Consider the following 19,546-nt stretch of genomic DNA (forward strand, 5'->3'; position numbering starts at 1 on the left):
ATGTTACACATTTATAGCAGTTTAAATGTTAAAGATTAATTTCACTGTACTAGCAATACATTCCACCAGAACAACTTCGAAATCACCACAAACAACCAAAAACTAACATAAATTTATTTCTATATATTACATTAGTAACTTACATGGTCATAAGTTTGAGCTGCCTTTTTCCATCGTTATGATCCTTAGGTCTATTCCTGCATGCAGCTGTCTTCTTGGGGATGGTAGTTGTTGATGACCCACTTGAAGTTTTGAGGGTTTGGACATGTTTTCTCCTATTATAATTATCATCAAAGCACTGCTGGTGACGATCAGAAACATCATGCCTTCTGTTGCCAATACCCGAGTCAGAATTAAGTTCTGCTCTACCCTGCCAATTACGAAAGCTATGTTTATAGCTACAGTCAACATTCCTACTAGTTGCAGCATGTGGATCACTTTTAGAAGAGCTGTACTTTGGCTTTCCTGCTGCTTGATAACTCTCAATGTGGTCATCATGCTTATTTCTATTGGGTAAAACTTTGGAAATGTTGTCATGTTCAAGGCGTTTCTTTCTACTACCATTATCAGCTTTCAAGTTTGTATCAGAAACTGATTCAGATGTATCGTAGGGCTTATCATTATAAATTTTATTACAAGATTCATCAGTTTCATCGCCTAGTTCAAGTATCTTGTTGTCAAGTTGTGACACCTTATCTGGGTCACTGTTACTTCTGTTACTCATATCAAAATGATGGTGCCATGAATTGCCCATAATGGGTGACCATGTTCCTAATGTTTTTGAAACCCTCTTCAGGTTTCTTTTTGGAAAATCTTGAACTGATATTTTAACTTCAGCTTCCTTATGTACATGAGCCTGTGTTTCCTGCTCATCGGTACAATATTTTACATTATCATTAGAAATTTTGAGTTCTGCGTCACTGCTTTTGCATTCACTTTCGAAATCCTGCTCATAACTGTCAACATCGCCGTTAGCATTACCCCCATCAGCTTTTTTAGACCTATTATATACTGCTTGAGTTTCCATCTGACTAGACCTATTACTACCATTGGAAATATCTTCGTCATAATCACGCAAACCTGAAGATGAAGATAACCGTTCTGCTTCTGGAGATCCATCGTATGATGTTTCCTGGCTCTTGGAAGCTGCTCTAATTTTGGTACGAAATTCACATTCATCATCTGATTCAAAATTATGAAACATGACTTCCTGTTTGTTATTCTGTTTGGATCCTTCCACAAATGTTTTAATTGATCTGTTTTTTTTATTATTATCATTGTCCTTCAAATATTCTTCTGTTGCTAAATGTGCTTTGCAATCATTCAAACTATTTTTTCTGGTTCTGTCATTTGCAATGAAATCTTGTGTTTTCATTGTCTCCTCTTGAACTGTGTAACGTTTGGTTCCCATCTTAGTTGCTCTAAACAAAGCATCAGTTTCTTCATTTTTTTGAATTGATATACTTTCTCCAGTAGGACTTCCGTCTACGTATTTTGCCTTGTTCATGTCAAGAAAGAACGGTGTTTCATCAAGTACAGAATTTAAAATTCTGTCCACCGCAGGTCCTTGAAGAAGTGAATATGCATCCACTTCATCTTTCTGTGTGTCATATTTAAACCTATAATGGCATCGATTACATTTTCCATTAACATATTCTGTACTTGGGACACTATTTAGACATATGTTACATTGAAATAAGCGCATATTGTTCTTCACAATTTGACACTGAACGCAATGACCGTGAAATAATTCTGACTTCGGAAAGTGCCTGAGGCACGTCTTGCATCGGTCCAGACGTGCTGCAGCTTTCGCTACATCAGGTGTTGGACCACACAAGTGCTGTTTTACTTCACGGCTTGGGGACAGAATATTATGGCATTTAACGCATACTCCACGGTACAAATCTGTTAAAAGATAACTATTTCTACACCTCCTGCACAAACTATGGTACTCTTTTTGAGAAAGCAGCTTCTTCGGACTTGCATCTGTCATCCTACTCCTCTTGTCGGACACAGAAGAAGCACGTAAACCTCTGGAACTTCTCTGTTCTAGAATGGAATGTTTTCTAGTTTCATCTTTTAGTGCAGTACCAGATGTGTGTCCATGATGAATGTGTTGCCTGTATCCATCTTGCAGTTTGGGATTGGATTTTAATACATGTTTATCGCTGCTTCTCCTATCACCTTGTGTTTTTGACGTGCAGTCCGTTTGGTCCAGTTGTACCTGACTATGTGATATTTCACACAATCCAACATTCTGTTGTGGTGGTACAAATGGTGGTGCTCCAGCGGATGGTAATGAAATACTAGGTACTTTCTGAACCGACAAATCTCGTTTGATAGTTAAACTAGGCAGTGCTTGAACTACTAACCTCCTCTCTGGTTGTGGGTCTGTTTTTTCTAAGTTTTTTTCTGAGGGAATGGAAGCTTTCATATGAACGACAGCTGAATTACAGGGGCTTACATGCATCTTCTTCTTGGCACAATTGTGTATGTCTTCGTGCTGGCCAGACCTACTATAATTTTTTAACGCAGATTTTAATACTTTTGTGTCAGTATTTTTGAAGGCACGTGCATCTTCAGATCTCAGTTTCCTTTGCGGTCTCTTAACTTGTGATTCCGCATATTCAAGACAGTGTTCACGATCACGTGAGCATGGCTGTGAATGATCATTCTGAGTCTGAGACTCATGCGTAAGTTTGGTACAAGCACACACATTTGAAGGTACAGGAGTCCTTGAGCTATGTCGATCATAATTCAGGGAGCAGTCAGGCAAGTCTGCTTTATTTCTTAAGACAATTTTGTCCTTTGTCATACTTTGCAACTCACCTCCAGGTTCTGGAATATTATTTATCTGGGAAGATAAATGTAAGTCTACACCATTGGCATTCTGAAATTGGGTATTCTGCCCTACCTGAGACTTGATATTTTTGAACTTCTCAAAACCCGAGTTACACAACTGTATATCTTTGCCATCCCTTCCTATCTTAACCTCCAAAATAGCGGATATTGCTTTTGCCTCAGTGAGGGCCCCTTGGAGGCTGTCCTGTGATATACGTATTTCTTTCTGAATGTCAATGTTGGTTGGATGCTCAGTAATAACGAATGGTTGCCTTGTGGGGTTCTTTTTAATGTTATCCTGTATTTGAATCTTTTTCTTTCTCTTGCATTCTTCTGAATCAGCTAATGTTGGTTTATTCTGTTTAATTGAAGACGATGGTCTCGTGAGACGATGCGTCTGAAACATAAATACACAGAATAGAATGTATTATTTTAAAATATTCTTTTAATATTCAATTATATCTGCAAGCTTTCAATAAATTAAATTATATTATTTTATTTTATATTATCTGTTTATAGGCCTCTTATTCAATTGTCAATTTGGACTCTTCCCATTGAGATAAAGGCGGTAACAATATTGTTAAAAGTATATATTTATATTACCTTGAACTTTAATTCACTCCCTTGAACAGCAGCACCGATTAGCTCTCTTCTTTGTTGTTTTTTGCCATCACTGTTAAAAGGTAATAAAATACATGAATTTTATAGCTTTTTTCTTTCTGCTCCCCCCCCCTCCTCCCAGCTTGCTACAACTGTATTTAACGTTTCTATGCTGGTTTTTGTTTAAATAAATAATGGAACAGTTCACATAAAGCTTCATTTCTCTTCCTCTTAGGGATTTCTAATGTAGTGAGGTTAGGTTAGGTTAGGTTAGGTTAGGTTAGGATGGGTTAGGTTGGGTTAGGTTAGGTTGGGTTATGTTGGGTTCTGTCAGGTTAGGTTAATTACTTAGCATGAGGCGATATAAATATCAGCACCAACACAGCCACACTGTGTAATCAGTATCACTGTATCATCAGACCTTGTAACATAAGTCAACCAACCTGGAAAATGGTATAGATGGCTGATTCTGAACATTAATTTGTTTCTCTTCAAATGCAATTCCTCGCTGCATATCAAGCAACTGAAGTTTGGTGACTTTGAGGAGATTATCTGCTTGCACGAGAATCTTTGTATGGTCTTCTGAGGTGAGCAGAGGCAGGTCGAGATCCAATGAAGGGAAATCAAATTTATCATCCGGCTTCTTTGTACTCGTAGAATCCTGAAACAAAAGTAATGCAGCATCGCAGGTTCCTCGGTGCATTGTTTGAAAGTTATGAATATAACTGCTGAATTCAAAGAGAACAAAAGTGACTAAAAAAAAATAAATGTGGGTGCCTACAAAAATTTGTCTAGGCTCTCTTTTATCCACCAATGATTTCACAAAGACTGCTGAGTCAAACAGGCCAATAAATCACTGCCAATGAGGCCAAGCATTGCCATTATTTCCTTACCAAGTATTTGAGATCATCCAAAGCCTCAAATGGCTCAGCATTCTCTGGTTTTGAAGCGCGGCTTGTGAAGGCCTTGGCTGACGTCCTCGGTACAGCTCCTTTGGACACGTAAGTGCAGGCAGCCTCTTTGTGGTCATCGGATCCATTCTTCACACTGGAACAGTCATATTCATACGGATCACCACAATGCTTGCCAATTTGATCCAAGTATTTAAAGGAATTCAAGAAAACTACTTAATTCAAGTCTTCTGACTTCACACATAATCAGAACTTTCAGCCCAGATACCAAAAATTCCAAATTACATTTGAGGTAAGTGTAAATGCAAGACATAGAGTATCAGAAAGGAGAAAAACACTTGCTCTGATTTTCAGGTAAGGTGAAACAGAAGACAGCAAACAGTGTAAGGCATGAAAGAAAATTAATATTATTATAACCATCTAAAATATAAGTAACAATACATGAGTATTTTAAAATCGAAACGTTGGTCACAAATAAATCAAAGAATCAACTAGAAATTCGTTTCAAAACCAGAATCACCGACCAAGAATGAAGCACAGTCGATCAATGCACATGACGTCTCGAACTTAACAGGTTCCTCTGACATTATTCACTGGAATCACCTGGAACTGGGATCTCCCGACACAACATCGCGGACTACTTACAATAAATCACTTTGAGAATAAAATGGCTCTACTGCGACGTAGAGAAACTACTTAGATATTAATCTAAAAACAAAATCAGGTTAACTGCATTAACACTAAAGCTGTATATAACAGCCACTCTCACACACAGCCCCATTCTAAGATTAACCGGGGGGAAAAAACAACAGAATAACAATAAAAATAAACACAAAATCCCCCAAAAGCCATAATATTTTTCACCCCCAAAACTCTGTGGTTGTTACTTGTTTCATGAAGTGAAAATACCTTGTTAATTTCTGTTAAACGTAGAAATTACTTATTAATGTATTTTCAGGGTCTCTGTGATGAACTCCAGAAGTTAGCCGCGTCTCAACTGAGGTCACGATCCGTGCCCACGTCAGCCGTGGGTTTTGTGTGGACAAAAGTACAAATGGGGTAGGTTTCTCTCGGAGTCCTTCGATTTACCAGGTCAATATTATTACACCACTTCTCTGTGTTACCTTATATGTCATACTAGGGATTGAGGCCCAGTTCCGCAAACATAGTCTCGACCCCAATAACGATATAACTTCGCACACTTTATGCTTTACGTAACAGGAAAGGAAAAATAAACATTTTTCTTCTGTTCCATTTTTCTCTGCGAACGACTTAATAGATAAATTTCTCTAGCATATGTTTAACATCCTGTGTTGAATACTGAAAGTTGAAGAGTTTATTTCCCTTAGTAAAAACAAACATCTCTGCAATTTGTCATCGCAACGGTATATGAACCAGTGCCACATTCCGGAGATTTGAGGAGTCTCCTTCTTTTCTGAACACTGCCCAGTCATCCTTTATGCATTTGCATAGATTTCAAATTTTAAAACCATCCTCAAGTAGTTTAAAAGAATTCATAGTCAAACAGACAGATGGGCATGACGATACGATATACGATGTACCACGACATGATTTTATATTATATGCGTTCTGACATATTCCTTAATATATTTTAACCGCGTAAAGTAAACATTACAAAACTGAACTCTTGAACAAATATGGCGCATTAAAACTTTGGAGATGATTAAGCCCATCGCATCCTTCACACTAAGAACACGAGTGCAACAACTCCCCTTTCCCAGGTTACGCGTATAAAAATAACTATATTTGACTGTTTACATTTTAAATTAGGTCCACGACTGTGGTCCTAATATATTCTTGGCCAACTTCATTCTGAATTCCGTTTATATAATCTTGCCAAAACTTTAACCAAAACAAACAGAATCTTATTTTCCATTATGGCATCAAACATGGTTTCTGGCTTACTCAAAATATAAGTGTACGTCCTTCTAGTTCCATTGTGTATAAACCGAATTTTTCTATTTGTAACGTGACAGTCAAAAGTGAAAACTGATTTACGCGTGGTAGGCAAGAGGTGTCAGCTGTTATTCGTCGATATATCGATTCGAATGGACGTTCTGATCGAGTGCGAAGTTCGGTTCGACTACGAACATGTGAATTAATAATCAAGTCAAATATCGATGTGAAGATGATAAGAAAATAGAGGAGATGGTGGGAAGAGAAGAGAGGATAAGAGAAGAGATGAAAGGTTTTGAGAGAAAAAGGGAGAGAGAAGAGGCGAAGATGGGAGAAAAGAGGGTAAGAGAAGAAGTAAGTTGAGTTGGGTTAGGTTAGGTTAGGTTCGGAGCGACGTCTTCGGTAAAATTTCGCCCTTCGAAAGCGACGCTACGCTTAGCGTCGTTTTTCTAGGATCGATCCCAAAGTTATACCACGTTTTTATGCCTTCTACCGGCGTCTTTTGATGGCGTCACGATAGGCGTCGTGACGCTCGGCGTCGATTTTCTAGTTTTGTGTTCAGTGTAATCTGGGCACTTACCTACAGTAAATTTGACGTCATTTGAAGGCGTCACGGTAGGCGTCGTGACGCTCGGCGTCGATTGTCTAGTTTTGTGTTCAGTGTCATCTGGGCACTTACCTACAGTAAATTTGACGTCATTTGAAGGCGTCACGGTTAGGCGTCGTAACGCTCGGCGTCGATTTTCTAGTTTTGTGTTCAGTGTCATCTGGGCACTTACCTACAGTATTATCGACGTCATTTGAAGGCGTCGCGTATTCTAGAGACTCATCTGCGGTAAATCTGGAGCAATTTTATGGAGTCGCGGAGTTCGGCGTCGCGACGCTTGGCGTCGTTCTCTAACATCGTACCCAGTGTATTTGGAGGGTGTTCTGTCATATTTCTGGCGTGGTGAGTTGGCGCCGTGAAGCCCTTCTCATGGCGTTTGAATCCGACGGCAGGCGTCTCGGCGCTGAACGTCGCAATGCCGTAAAATACGATAACTATAAGAGGCGCCAAATTTGCTGCAAGCATGTCATCGGATGTCATTGGAAAGGAAACTATAACATAGACGCCTAGCTCTCCTTCGCGACGCCATGACAAGACGCCAGAAATGTGACTGAAGTCCTTGGGGTATATTTGGGAGCTATGCATCTGCCTTATTCTATGCGGTCTGTGTTGATATACATTGGTTTTCAAACCATGAAGCATTTTCCCAAACACTGATTTTAGTTACTGAATTCAGATGTTGAAATAAGAATGTTTTCACACAATAAAGTAATCCTGTAATACAGAATTATTGTTATAGTTAACTACTGAAACAACTTGATCAAATTTTATGTTCAACTTTGCTGAAAGTGTCAATCTCGGAGACTGGTATTTGAAAGGTACCTATTGTCATAAAAAAAACATTATTACTAGAAATTTCACCTAAATTTTGTACGTTTGGCAATTAAACTTCTGTGACGTAGAATGACCTTTCGGTCTGTTGGCATTGTTACAACAGCTTCGAGCTTCATTCAGCGACATCTGTAAGAACACTTAATATTTTAAGTTTTGCCAAAAAGCCAACGTCATGCCCGGCTTGCGAGATCTGTCTTCACTCTCGCACGCGCATATTGTAACTCTGAATGAAGGCGAAGACAACACAGAAACAGCATGTTTTGCATAATGTATTTCTGGCAAGCTGCCGACAGTACACCAAACACGTGCGATGTTTTTGCGAAACAAAACATTTGCTACAAATCCATACGGTGGCGTGTTTATGAAATTGAAAAATTTGTTAATCAGTGGCGTAATTTACAGGTTATCAGTCTTACAGCTGAAAAGTTTTTACTTGTGATTTGATAAATTGTACGCGACGAGAAAACGTTACTCGTTAAAACTGTTAAATATCAAGTTCATTGTTTGCTACAATAACATCTCCCATAGCTCTTATGAAAACCGAATGTGAACATTCCATGAACTGACTTTACACAAGAACATTCAAAGCTATCCGCTTTAGAACATTGTTTTGTACGTCACAACTAAAATGGCGGTCTTTTACACTGGTGACGTCGGCCTGTTTGACGTCACGATGTCTGAGTAACCATGGTAACTAACGATTTATAATGCCAAGGCTATGGGTGAGAATTTCGAGGTTCCTGGAATACATACTAAGGCTGACAGGACGAACAATTCGATTTTTAAGGGGGAAAGATTCACATCTCTACAGAATATTGCGCTGTCTAACTGTGACGCTGTATCAATCACGAAGCTATTGAGTGTCGACGTAGCTGGTCGCGAGGGGGCAGAGATATATGAACAGCAGAAGGTGGACGGGTGACGTAACACACGAGTTCGCCTTTCTTCATGATGAAATAGACGTTAAACTAGTGAACACTGCAGCAGTCATTATGACTATTGATGAAAGAAAATGGCTGCCGATTTTTTACAGGAGATAGGTGGCACCTCTGTCGGCGAAATGCAGAGCTACTGGATGTTAGAGTAGATGATACGCTTACCTGGTAAACACTACACTAAAGAAACAGATGCATAATTAAATACAGTGACGCCACTCTGCATTCTTTCTGAAGGACACTTACTACCGAACAACACAAAGTCTTACAACATTTACTACACATGACGAGAAGAAACTTGAGCTTCTCTTTGCATAAAAATGCTTCTTGTGAAAAAAGTACTCATATTCTTAAGGCGTTTTAATGGACAGTAGGAACACAACATCTCCATTCCAGTCTTTCATTATTTACATATAAATTCATTTATGTATATATTTAACATACATTTAATAATGTATTTGTTTATTTATTTTTCTTGTTTACTCATCCAATAATATACGTTACACGACTGTAATCTGAAACCTAAAGGATAAAACTAGACGTATGCGGGATTATAATATTAAAAAAATATATCTTAAAGAAACAGGGTGTAAGTGTATTGTACGAATGTCCCTTGTTTTCTGTAATACATTTTGCACCCGCAATTAAATTTAGCAACAGCGCGGGAAGATCATTTAGGACATATAAATTCAAGGTTATTCGCATGTGATTATTAGAATCGGAAACAAAGCTTAAAATAACGTTTATCACATTGATTATGAAGTCCTTGGGATTTCCTTCCGCGGTCTGCGGCGAAATGACGGAATACTTGCGCTTGGTGACTCAGAAACAAACGTCATATATCTAAATAAACAAACGGTCTAATTAAATACGTAACCACCAGGCAGAAGAATGGACACTTCGACTGGCAATCGATAAAACAAAACAACAGCGTACGGATTTCTCCGCGTTGCAATGCTTTTAAGATGAATATCACTCCTGACATTTCAAATAAAACAATTCTTATTTGTACAGACTTAACAAAACGTTTTTTGAACATATCTGAATATTGTCAGTAACCAGCCACGATCCGATACAGTATACCTCCAATCTCTCCTAATACTGCTACGATATTACTTCTTGGGTAAGTTTACATGATTACTTTCAGCTATTTATTTTGTTTTCTATATTCAATTTTCATTAATAGTATTGAAACCTTTACTTCACAGTCCAATATACACAACATTGGCATCACTACGAAATACAATCATATTAGTGACATGTGACACAACAACGGATGAAGATACAATATGAAGGACCTGAACATGATAAGAAAAATGAAAACTAAAAATCATTAAAAATCAGTAAAAATCAGTAATTCAGTTAAAAAGTTTATAACATAACACCTGATGATGGCTATATATAGCCGAAACGTGTCGTAAATGTTCCACATGTAAATCGAGTACTCGATACGGAACGTAAAATGATATTTTAATCTTTTAATTATCTTATATTGTGATTGACGGCCAATTTTAATATATTTTTAATATCTGAATATGTAAGACTTGAGGTTCTCACAGCGGTGAGTATGAAGATATCCGTCTTCTGGGTTATTGCGCTGTGTAGTCTAGTCGATGTTAACCAACGTTTCAGAGGTCATACTGCCTCCGTCATCAGGGCGATGAATGGCCTCTGAAACGTTAGTAAACATCTACCAGACTACACAGCGCAATAACCCAGAAGACGGATATCTTCATATCTGAATATACAAGAACGTGATTTAATCGTCCTTTGATACACGAATTTAACCAAATTAATACGTAAAAATTCAGTTCCTACATAGAATAAAACACGAAGAGAAACCTATACGCACTCTGTAGGTAAAATTCTGAGTTACTGAATGCAAAGGGAGATGAGATGTCGGTACATAATTTAGGTAAGAAAATCTTACTGAGAAAGTGATGTATACGAATCACAACAAGAGAAATATTAATCAAGCCGAATCAGATACCTCACTAATAACTGAATTTGTCGAAGAAAACTATTGAGCATTTTGGAACCTGTTTGCAATTGTAAATTAGTAAAGTTTTAATAAACTGCTGTGGTGTTAACAATATCTACACCCCTGTGGCCCTAGACCACTTAAAGGTCGAGGGCCCCTTACCTGAAACGAGAGAACCCCGCGAAAACATGCTCACGTCTCTCAGACATTCAAACGGTATATGTCGCGTAATGTGAGGCATGGAGCTCTAAAGTCGGTGTCAGGGTCGCTCGAACACTGGGATGATGAGTTCGAATCCCACTCGAGGCACAGATGATTGACATCGTATTTGTGTTGTGATATCGTGTGTAGGTAGAGGCTTTGCGATGGACCAATCATCCTCCCAAGCTGTCCTACCAGATGTCTAAACGGATTAAACCTTTGAAGCCGAAGCTCGTCTAAATATTATTTAAGAATCCAGTCCGTACCGCGAAGAAAACACCGCACTTCACCATTACAAAGATCAATTGGTTAACGCTGTTTAAGGAAATAATCGGTGTTTACAGCGAGAATCTTACTAAACCAATAAATTTAACATGTAGAGTTACCGATTATTGAAGTAGTTGGTACATATAGTTACCGCTGGGCTTTGAAGGGTTAAGTAACTTCGTGAGATGGGCATGGTTTTTAAAAATTGTGGAACCACGGAGCAAATATATAACGACAAAGCTCCAAAAACTGTAGTGCCACCTAGGCTAGTGTCACGCCACTGGTGCTGTTCAGAGAATCAATAACTGGCAAAGCTCGAACAGGCTAGAGGGCGGTGATGAAAGCATTTTGAACGGAGAAAGCCATGTATGACCCAGTCGGCAGACATCACTCAGCACACCAAAACTACAACTCTCTCCCCCCCCCCCAATGAGTGAATGTATGTAAACACAAAAATAGTTGGATCATTATTTACACTCCACTAGTCACATTTTGAAATGTTTAACCTCAATCCTGTCCAAACATTGGCTCCAATATATATTCAACGCAAACTTCTGTCACTGAGTGACTTATGTTTGTATGTTGAATGATATACAAATCAATCACGAAAGTAACAAAACATTGGTATTTTTTTTAATACAGGACCTGAATTATACCAGGTCGGTCACTAACAACAATAAATGTGCATTTTATTACACGTTACAAACTAAATACGATTTTGCTTCGAAATCAACAGCAAAAAGAAAATCTTATTGTGGTTCGGTAATTAAACAAGATTCTCGATTTTCATAAAAACCATTTACGAACACCGGAAATAGTAGTAGCATCACGAGAAATTTGAAGAAATTACTTACGAATTAGGCGCCAATATGGAATAGCGTGTTCAGGAGTTGCGAAATGGACGCTTTGAATCGTATCTCTCTGTCGCCAGTGCCATCTACCTGTTAGTGTTTTCCATTCTATATAGCGTAAAATAATATCGTATGCTTTTCTCGAAAATTTCTCACATTTACGAAATTTTATGTGGCAGAAATCTTGGGAGGAAGCTAACGGTGATTATTTTGAACACCTAAACTAGATTAATTAATTCACAAAGTGACAAATCTGACGTATGTAATGTTTTAGTTTATTAAAGTGTCTTTATTTCAATTCACTTCACGTGTGTATATAACTTTTTGGGACACTCTATAGTTCATGTTTTCCTCAGAGAATTCTTCTCCCTCGTAATTCCAAATTCGAAATTCGTATTCATGCAAGCGTCCCCAATCGTCTTCAATACACTCGACTTAATGCAGTCGGGGAGAATCTGTGCGCTCGAGGTACGTTACAAGTAAAATGCGGGCTAGGATGAGTAACAGATAAGAAAGCAAATATTGTCCATACTAAAAACATTATTTCCCAGCGGCAGTGCTTTGTATCGTAGGCGAAACACACATATTAGCCCCGAATACAGTAAATATCTGTTATTACTCGCCGATGTTTTCGTCGGTGAATTTTAAAATTTGGCGCTCAAATGTCCACCTATTTCAGTGAAACCCTCGTTGCTAAGCGAACAAGGAACACGTTTCAGTGGCACCGTGTAAAGGAAAGTCGGCGCGTGGGACGAAAAATCAATGCCCGCCTGATGGTGGCCCCAAGTGCCGCGCCGGGTAGATTCTCGGCACAGTCCCTGCCTGTGGGCGGAAACTCCCCATTATCAGGTGTGCGCAGAAAACACGTCCCGCAACCACTCTGTGTAATAGAACCGTCTAGTCACGTGCAACATCCCGTCGATCGCCACAGATCTGGCATAATTAATGTCTTTCACATATGGCGAAAACTCCTTCTCACCCTCTGACACTGCAGTCTATTAGATGTTCAATAACATCTAATAGACGAGGATGACATCATCAGGCCGAAATCGCCCTGATGATGGAGGCTGTAAACACCTCCGAAACGTCTGTAAACTTCACAGTCGCCGCCATCTGAAATCTCACATCATTTTCTGTACAAATATCCTTCGACGATAAATAAATACAAAATACCAATTTTATGTCAACACATGTAACCCTAAAGCACAGCGATTTCTAAAAGTTTGGTCTGGAAGAAAATTTCTGTTAATATTAAAAATTGAAAGGGTGCAATATTTCAAAAACAGCTCCCCACTCCATCCTTTCATACCTAACTCACACTTCACAGTAGACCTTGACTGCAGACAAATGAATAAATGGATTTCCATACCAAACTACTTATTTACAACGAAGTTTTCCGGTTCTAGAATCCGTGCAGACAGGTAAAACGTCCTGGAAGGGCTGGTCCCTGGATGTGTAGTGTATTGATTGCCCGCGCGGTCCCTACAATTCCCGGACCTTGGATAAACTCAGCCTGATGCAACGTCATTACACCCTCTGATAAAAAAAAGAGAGCAACGCCCACGTGACTCATCACAGGTTAAGTGTGACATGAGTCAGTTATGCACGTATCTCAACAAGCCGGGTTCGAAATTGAATGGACACCCGCACATTTTATGTCATAGAACATAATTGCTTACTCTGTCAGTGAGTGTTCATCCGCGGCCAAACTGAACCTCGACATACGCGAATTGTTATTTCGAGAATGCTATATGAGACGAGGATTCTAACCGTCTGCCTGCTGAAATTTAATTAACACCGAGTGGTTAGCATTCCTGTTTGCTATTCTGGAGGTCCCGGGTTTCCCGAGGGAACGGAAGCATGGACTGGATTCGACGAGCCTCGAACAGACTTCAGTGGCTGGTTCACGTCATAAACATTCGAGTTCTATAAAAGACGAGGAATTTCTTAACTGTCTTCTCAAGGGTTCTGCTGCACGATTTAGTTTGTTATTAGAGGGCGTTGTGAAAATTTGAAAATTAGTCCTGGGCGAATAAAAATTCCTTGCCTAGACTCTGAGCTGAGAATTTTTGCAGATATGAAGATTAATAGCCCCAGTTTCTCATTCCTTACATTACAGTCGCATTGCTCACACCCGCTGTTTAAAATTTATCTTACTGAAAGAACTTAATTGGCCCTTTAAAGCCGAATGGTAACTATGTGTACCAGTTGCTTCAATAATCAGTAATTCTGCATTTCGTTTTTGTGTGTTTCGTATGAATCTCATTATAAGCAGCTATTATTTCCTTAAACAGCGTTAACCAGTTGATATTTGTAATGGTGAAGTGTCGTGTTTTCTTCGCGGTACGGACTGAATTCTTATATTTACTTTGACGAGCTTTGGCTTCAAAGGATTAAGCAGTTGATCTACGTAATGGTGAAGTGTGGTGTTTTCTTCGCGGTACGGATTGAATTCTTATATTTACTTTGACGAGCTTTGGCTTCAAAGGATTAACCAGTTGATCTACGTAATCGTGAGGTGTGGTGTTTTCTTCGCGGTACGGACTGAATTCTTATATTTACTTAGACGATCTCAGTGCAATAACAAAGCAATATACCCTGGCCTTGTGTAACTATGCTCGTCCCTCGAAGCAGTAAAACTCGTGACGAAATCCCAGTATCCCACGATACATGCTGGGATGTGTCAATAATTGAAACGTCTGGAAACAGGACCGCTGGATCAATACACTGAATCAATGTGACTATCTATAGTACGATGCGCTGAAAGGTGAAACAAACAACGAGGCTATTCTCGGAAAGCTATGACGTAGAATTTTCATATCAGGCATACTTTTTGCAATCAATAAATAGTGAACAACACTTCGCATGAATTATCACTTAGTGTGCGTTTAGATCAAAGGCTTCCTACACGTGGCAGGTGAAGCAATGGTGGTGCCTCCAAGCGGCGTGGCAAACAATCAACTTAACAGTTGAAAGAAAACTGGCTAAAAAACATCGACAGTTGATGAAAACCAAACAGACTGATGAAGAAGTTAAGACTTAATGGAACAAGGAATCGATAATGATACTTAGATCAGTCTTTACAAACGATTATACAGATATAATAAGATACGGGATCATATTCGAAGGGACTCGACAACTCAAATACTGGATGGAATTTTGTCTTTAAACCGAAGTAGTGTATGAATTTCGTACGTCTTTATTGAACGACTTCTGGAACACACGTAAGCAGAGCTGGAGAAAGTAAAAAGAATATTTAGTGAAAGTCCAGTACGTTAAATGAGCTGTCGAAATCTTCTCGGGCGATCAACTCTGTTGTCAGTGTTTCAAATTCTTTCTGTCAGATCATAATTCAATACGTGTGTTAGTTTTTGTAACGTAGACTTACAGTTTACCGAAACCAATATGGCTTGTCTTCTGGGCTGTAGCATCGCCCTGATGATGAAGTCAGCAAGGGCCTCTGAAACGCCTTGCATGTACAAAGAACAATAAACAAATATTTTGGATTCACCGTCATAATACACACTAATAGAGCATGAAATATATACGAGCTTAGAATTCGTATTGTAATTCAGTACTAAATTTCAAAATAAAGCAAATATTATTTCAACGCAGTTTGAAACCAGTAATAACTTTTTTCGTTTTTTGTGTTTCCATCTTCTGCATAACGATCTACATGACGGATAAAATCACGTGGTCGTTAGAAGTGCCCTATATAATTATACTAATTTAAATGGCTCGACAATTTTTCGTAAATTCCTTCAGTACAAAATGTAATCAAACTCAACTCCGTTTCATGCATAATGACAGACGGACTGAATGATTCTAATACGCGCTCCACAGGGTTAATAACGCGTCTGAAAAACCAAGCGACGTTCTTCAAACACTGAAACGTGCGTAAGATTTCGGGATCCATATTCGAACCAAAAATGTTAGCAGACACCTCAACAAACAAAAGTGTGTAACCGTGGTTCTTAAAGGGTAATGAATCCAGGCAAACAAACCCCTACTAGGCCTCCGACATATCACTGGAACGTACTTAATATTATGACTGACTTATTACTGTGAGTTTTAGAATTGCCATAAGCACGTATCTCGAATACGAAAGGAATGTTCCCACAATGCAGTGCGTGACAAGACCAAACATATAACAGCAATCAACCGCGTTCTTAACGACGTCTAGCAGTCGAAGCACGTCACTTTACAGCGACAAGTTATAGGCGATATTCTATAGGGATGACGTATCCTGCACTATTTTCTGTTTCTAGCGGAATGATCCACATGACACCATTTTAACCCTCTGAAACACGAAGATCAACTAAATACTTAAAAACTCAGCCCGTACCGTAAAATAAAACACTGCATGTCCGCATTGTGTGCCACGGTGGTCTAGCGGTTAGAACGCTGGCCTTGTAATCCTGGGGGGTCTCGGGTTCGATTCCCGGCGGTGCCCGAATTTATAACTTGTGTTGGGCAAGGCCGTGGTCTAGGCAACACGGAGTTTTCCTCCGGGGGCTTCTTCCCCGGTTTCTCCGTGGCATCCCAACAATTACTCCATTCACACACAGAAGAAGGCAATGGCAAACCACTTCTGGATCATCTGCCAAGAATGTACATGAACAGGTCTCAGTCCGAGAAAAGGATGGAAGGATCCTGTTCATATGGACCTGTCGTCAGACAGAACACTAAATAAATATAAATATAAATGTCCGCATTACAAAGATCAATCGGTTATTGCTGTTAGGAAAATAAAATGTATGTGGGGAAAAATTGGTGGGTCGATGAATGTTAAAGATGTGGTACATGAAACACTGCTTTAAAGAAAACTTCATAAGAAACCTCATATTCACATATCGTTCATTTAATAGAACATTAGATCTAAAAAACAAAAAACAAATTATCTTGCGACAGTCTTATAAATTTTCTCCACGAAGTTAGCTAGTTAGTTAATAATTTTATCTACCTCTGGTGGCTACGTACCGCTCAGCAGTCGTTAAAAAAATTTCAACATAACTATAAAAAATAAACACTGATTAATGAGCTGTTGTTATAGTCTTAATGAATATCACCCTCCACGTAGCATGACCGTTTAACACGTCCAGCAAAACCAAATACAGTAAAACACCAGGTAACTTGACGTATTCTTTTATGTTCCCTACTAGTATGACAGAGCATGATAATTATTGGTTAAAACAAAACTTCAATGCTTGCAGCACAATATAATCTCCACACAAACATGATTCTGGTCACGTCCTGACCATTTCCATTTTGACCTAACCTAACAGACGTATCGCTGAGTTCCACAGCGTCTTTAACACTCTAAGGGCTGGGCCCTCTGACAACGCCACAGAGACGGCTCGTAATGAGAAAGCACGGTGCAAAGTATTTCATTATGAAGCCAATAAAAAGGACATATTTAACTCTCAGATGACGAAAGTTTTACTTAAAGACTTATTTATCTTGACTTGGAATGATCTTCTAGAGGTTGAAACATTTTTCACAAAATCGTCCATCTAATATTAAACCGTCTTTCCAGTAACGTACACCAAACCAACAGTTATTAACTGACTGACCACATATATAATTCCATTCACCGTGAGAAACTGGTTTATTTTTGAAAATCATTAAGTTCTTTCGTATTTCACATCTTACAAAACAAAGATTTCTGTCTTCTGCGTTGTTGCGCAGTGCAGCTGGTAGAAGTTTACCGACGTTTCAGAGGTCATACTGTCTCCATCATCAAGGTGATGAACCCTTTTAAAGCCGAGTGAGAGAGTGAGAGAGAAAGAGGAAATTGGTGGGGGGAGAAGTGAGAGACACTTCGATTTAAGGGAGGGGGAGAAAGAGCATCTTATAGTTAGAAGGTCCCCAGGCAATACCCGCTCGTCCTTCTGTTAAGGATAAAGTAAGAGTGAAGACGTTAGTGCGATAATTGGCATAAAAGACGGAATTTTGAAATTTTATATTAGAGAAAGCTGAGACTATTAATTTGGAAGTTTAATACATAATTTAGAAGTTCCTACTGAGGGGAGGGGGGTAAATTTTGACCGCATAACGGGGTGGTAAATTTTGATTAATTTAAGTCGGGAGGGCTGCATGAGAAGCATGCAGTGGTAACTTGGAATTTGGGAACCATCTCAGCATTTGCTTGAAGACAGAGGAAAACCAAGGAAAACCTGTGTCGAGATGTAATCTAAATATGATTTGAGGTTCTCACGGCGGTAATTACGAAGATTCGTGAAAACTGATTTAGCAATAAGTAACGCTTAATTTTGTATGAATGTATTTCTTATGATTCTCACTGTAAACAGCGATTATTTCCTTAAACAGCGTTAACCAGTTTATCTATGTAATGGTGACGAGTTGTGTTTTCTTCGCGGTACGGACTGAAGTCTTATAATATTGTTTGGACGAGCTTCAAATGTGAGAAGCCGTCACTGTTATTCTGGAAGAACCTTTATCCTCACATCATGGCAAGTGACAGGTTCTCATTTCCCACTGACAAGGAATGTCTAAAAGCTAACAAGACATCCCAAATAAAAATGTTTAAACAGCTCCCAAACACCTCCAGCCACGTAGTTTGACAAGATACACAGTCTGAAATAACTAACTTCGTGGAGCTGAGTTTCGCTTGAGAAGCTAAAAGTATGCTCAGCTAGTCAAGAAATTCCGCAATTTTTATATGCACTCAAGGTTCGTTAACGTGTTCACAAGAACCCACCACCCTCCCGCCCCATTTCCATAGAATACACTTTAATATTATCCTCCCATCTTCGCTTATATCTTCCCTTCAGGCTATCCAACAAAATGTTTGCATGCATTTTTCATCTCTCCCCCGTGCGTGCTATATGCTACATGCCCAGCCAATTCCAATAATATTTGGTGAAGAACAGTTTTCTCCAGACTCCTCCAAACTTTATTCGTCCTACTTCAAATATTCTCAGACACCCCTCATTCCCTTAACGTAAGAGACTAAGTTTTAAACCCATACAAAACAACAGGTAAAATGATAGTTGTGTATATTTTAATCTTCGCCTCCTTAGATAGCAGATGATAAGACAAAATATTTTGGACTTAATGTTAGTAAGCAGTTCCCGAATTTATCCTACTCTTTATTTCTTCGCGAATGCAAATTTTAATTCGATACAGTCTTTCCAAAGTATCTGAACGTTGCCACAATTTCAAATGATACGTTACCTGACTTTATGTAGTGATTTTATCCCACAATCTCATAACAACACACGGTCACATACTTTGTTTTCTCTGAGTTTACTTCCACGTCAACTTCCCTACTAGTATGTAAGAGATTCCGTGTTTTTTTATGACAAATATCTGACAGATACGATAATTAACATTTTTAGTTTACATAATTTCAATGAATAAACTTATGAACAGCACAGATGAAAAATCCATATTATTAAAATGAACAGTAATACACATTTTGTAAACAGAAATAATTTTCTCGTTTCCACGTTCCACATTACATTATTACGAGGACCTTAACATTTTATTAATTAAATACACAGTTAAGTCATGCATAAAACACAGAAAAATCTTTTAATAATTTTAAAGAGAATATCTTACTGTTTACTTTAAACTTA

General features: G+C 38.7%; 1 protein-coding gene across 1 annotated transcript in view; it reads right to left on the bottom strand.

Annotated features, from left to right (window-relative positions):
* Positions 1–19,546, bottom strand: part of LOC110831677 (uncharacterized) — a 170,703-nt gene that overhangs the window by 4,878 nt on the left and 146,279 nt on the right. The window contains exons 6-9 of the mRNA XM_087359568.1: positions 4,335–4,488; positions 3,885–4,102; positions 3,445–3,514; positions 144–3,238 (exon numbers count right to left, since the gene is read on the bottom strand). Of these exons, the coding sequence (XP_087215694.1) occupies positions 144–3,238; positions 3,445–3,514; positions 3,885–4,102; positions 4,335–4,488 (3,537 nt within the window). The remainder of the gene's footprint in view (positions 1–143; positions 3,239–3,444; positions 3,515–3,884; positions 4,103–4,334; positions 4,489–19,546) is intronic.

This window comes from Zootermopsis nevadensis, unplaced genomic scaffold, assembly GCF_977971745.1.
Source record: "Zootermopsis nevadensis isolate Lab colony 2312 unplaced genomic scaffold, Znev_1.0 Znev_ptg000032l, whole genome shotgun sequence".
NCBI lineage: Eukaryota > Metazoa > Arthropoda > Insecta > Blattodea > Termopsidae > Zootermopsis > Zootermopsis nevadensis.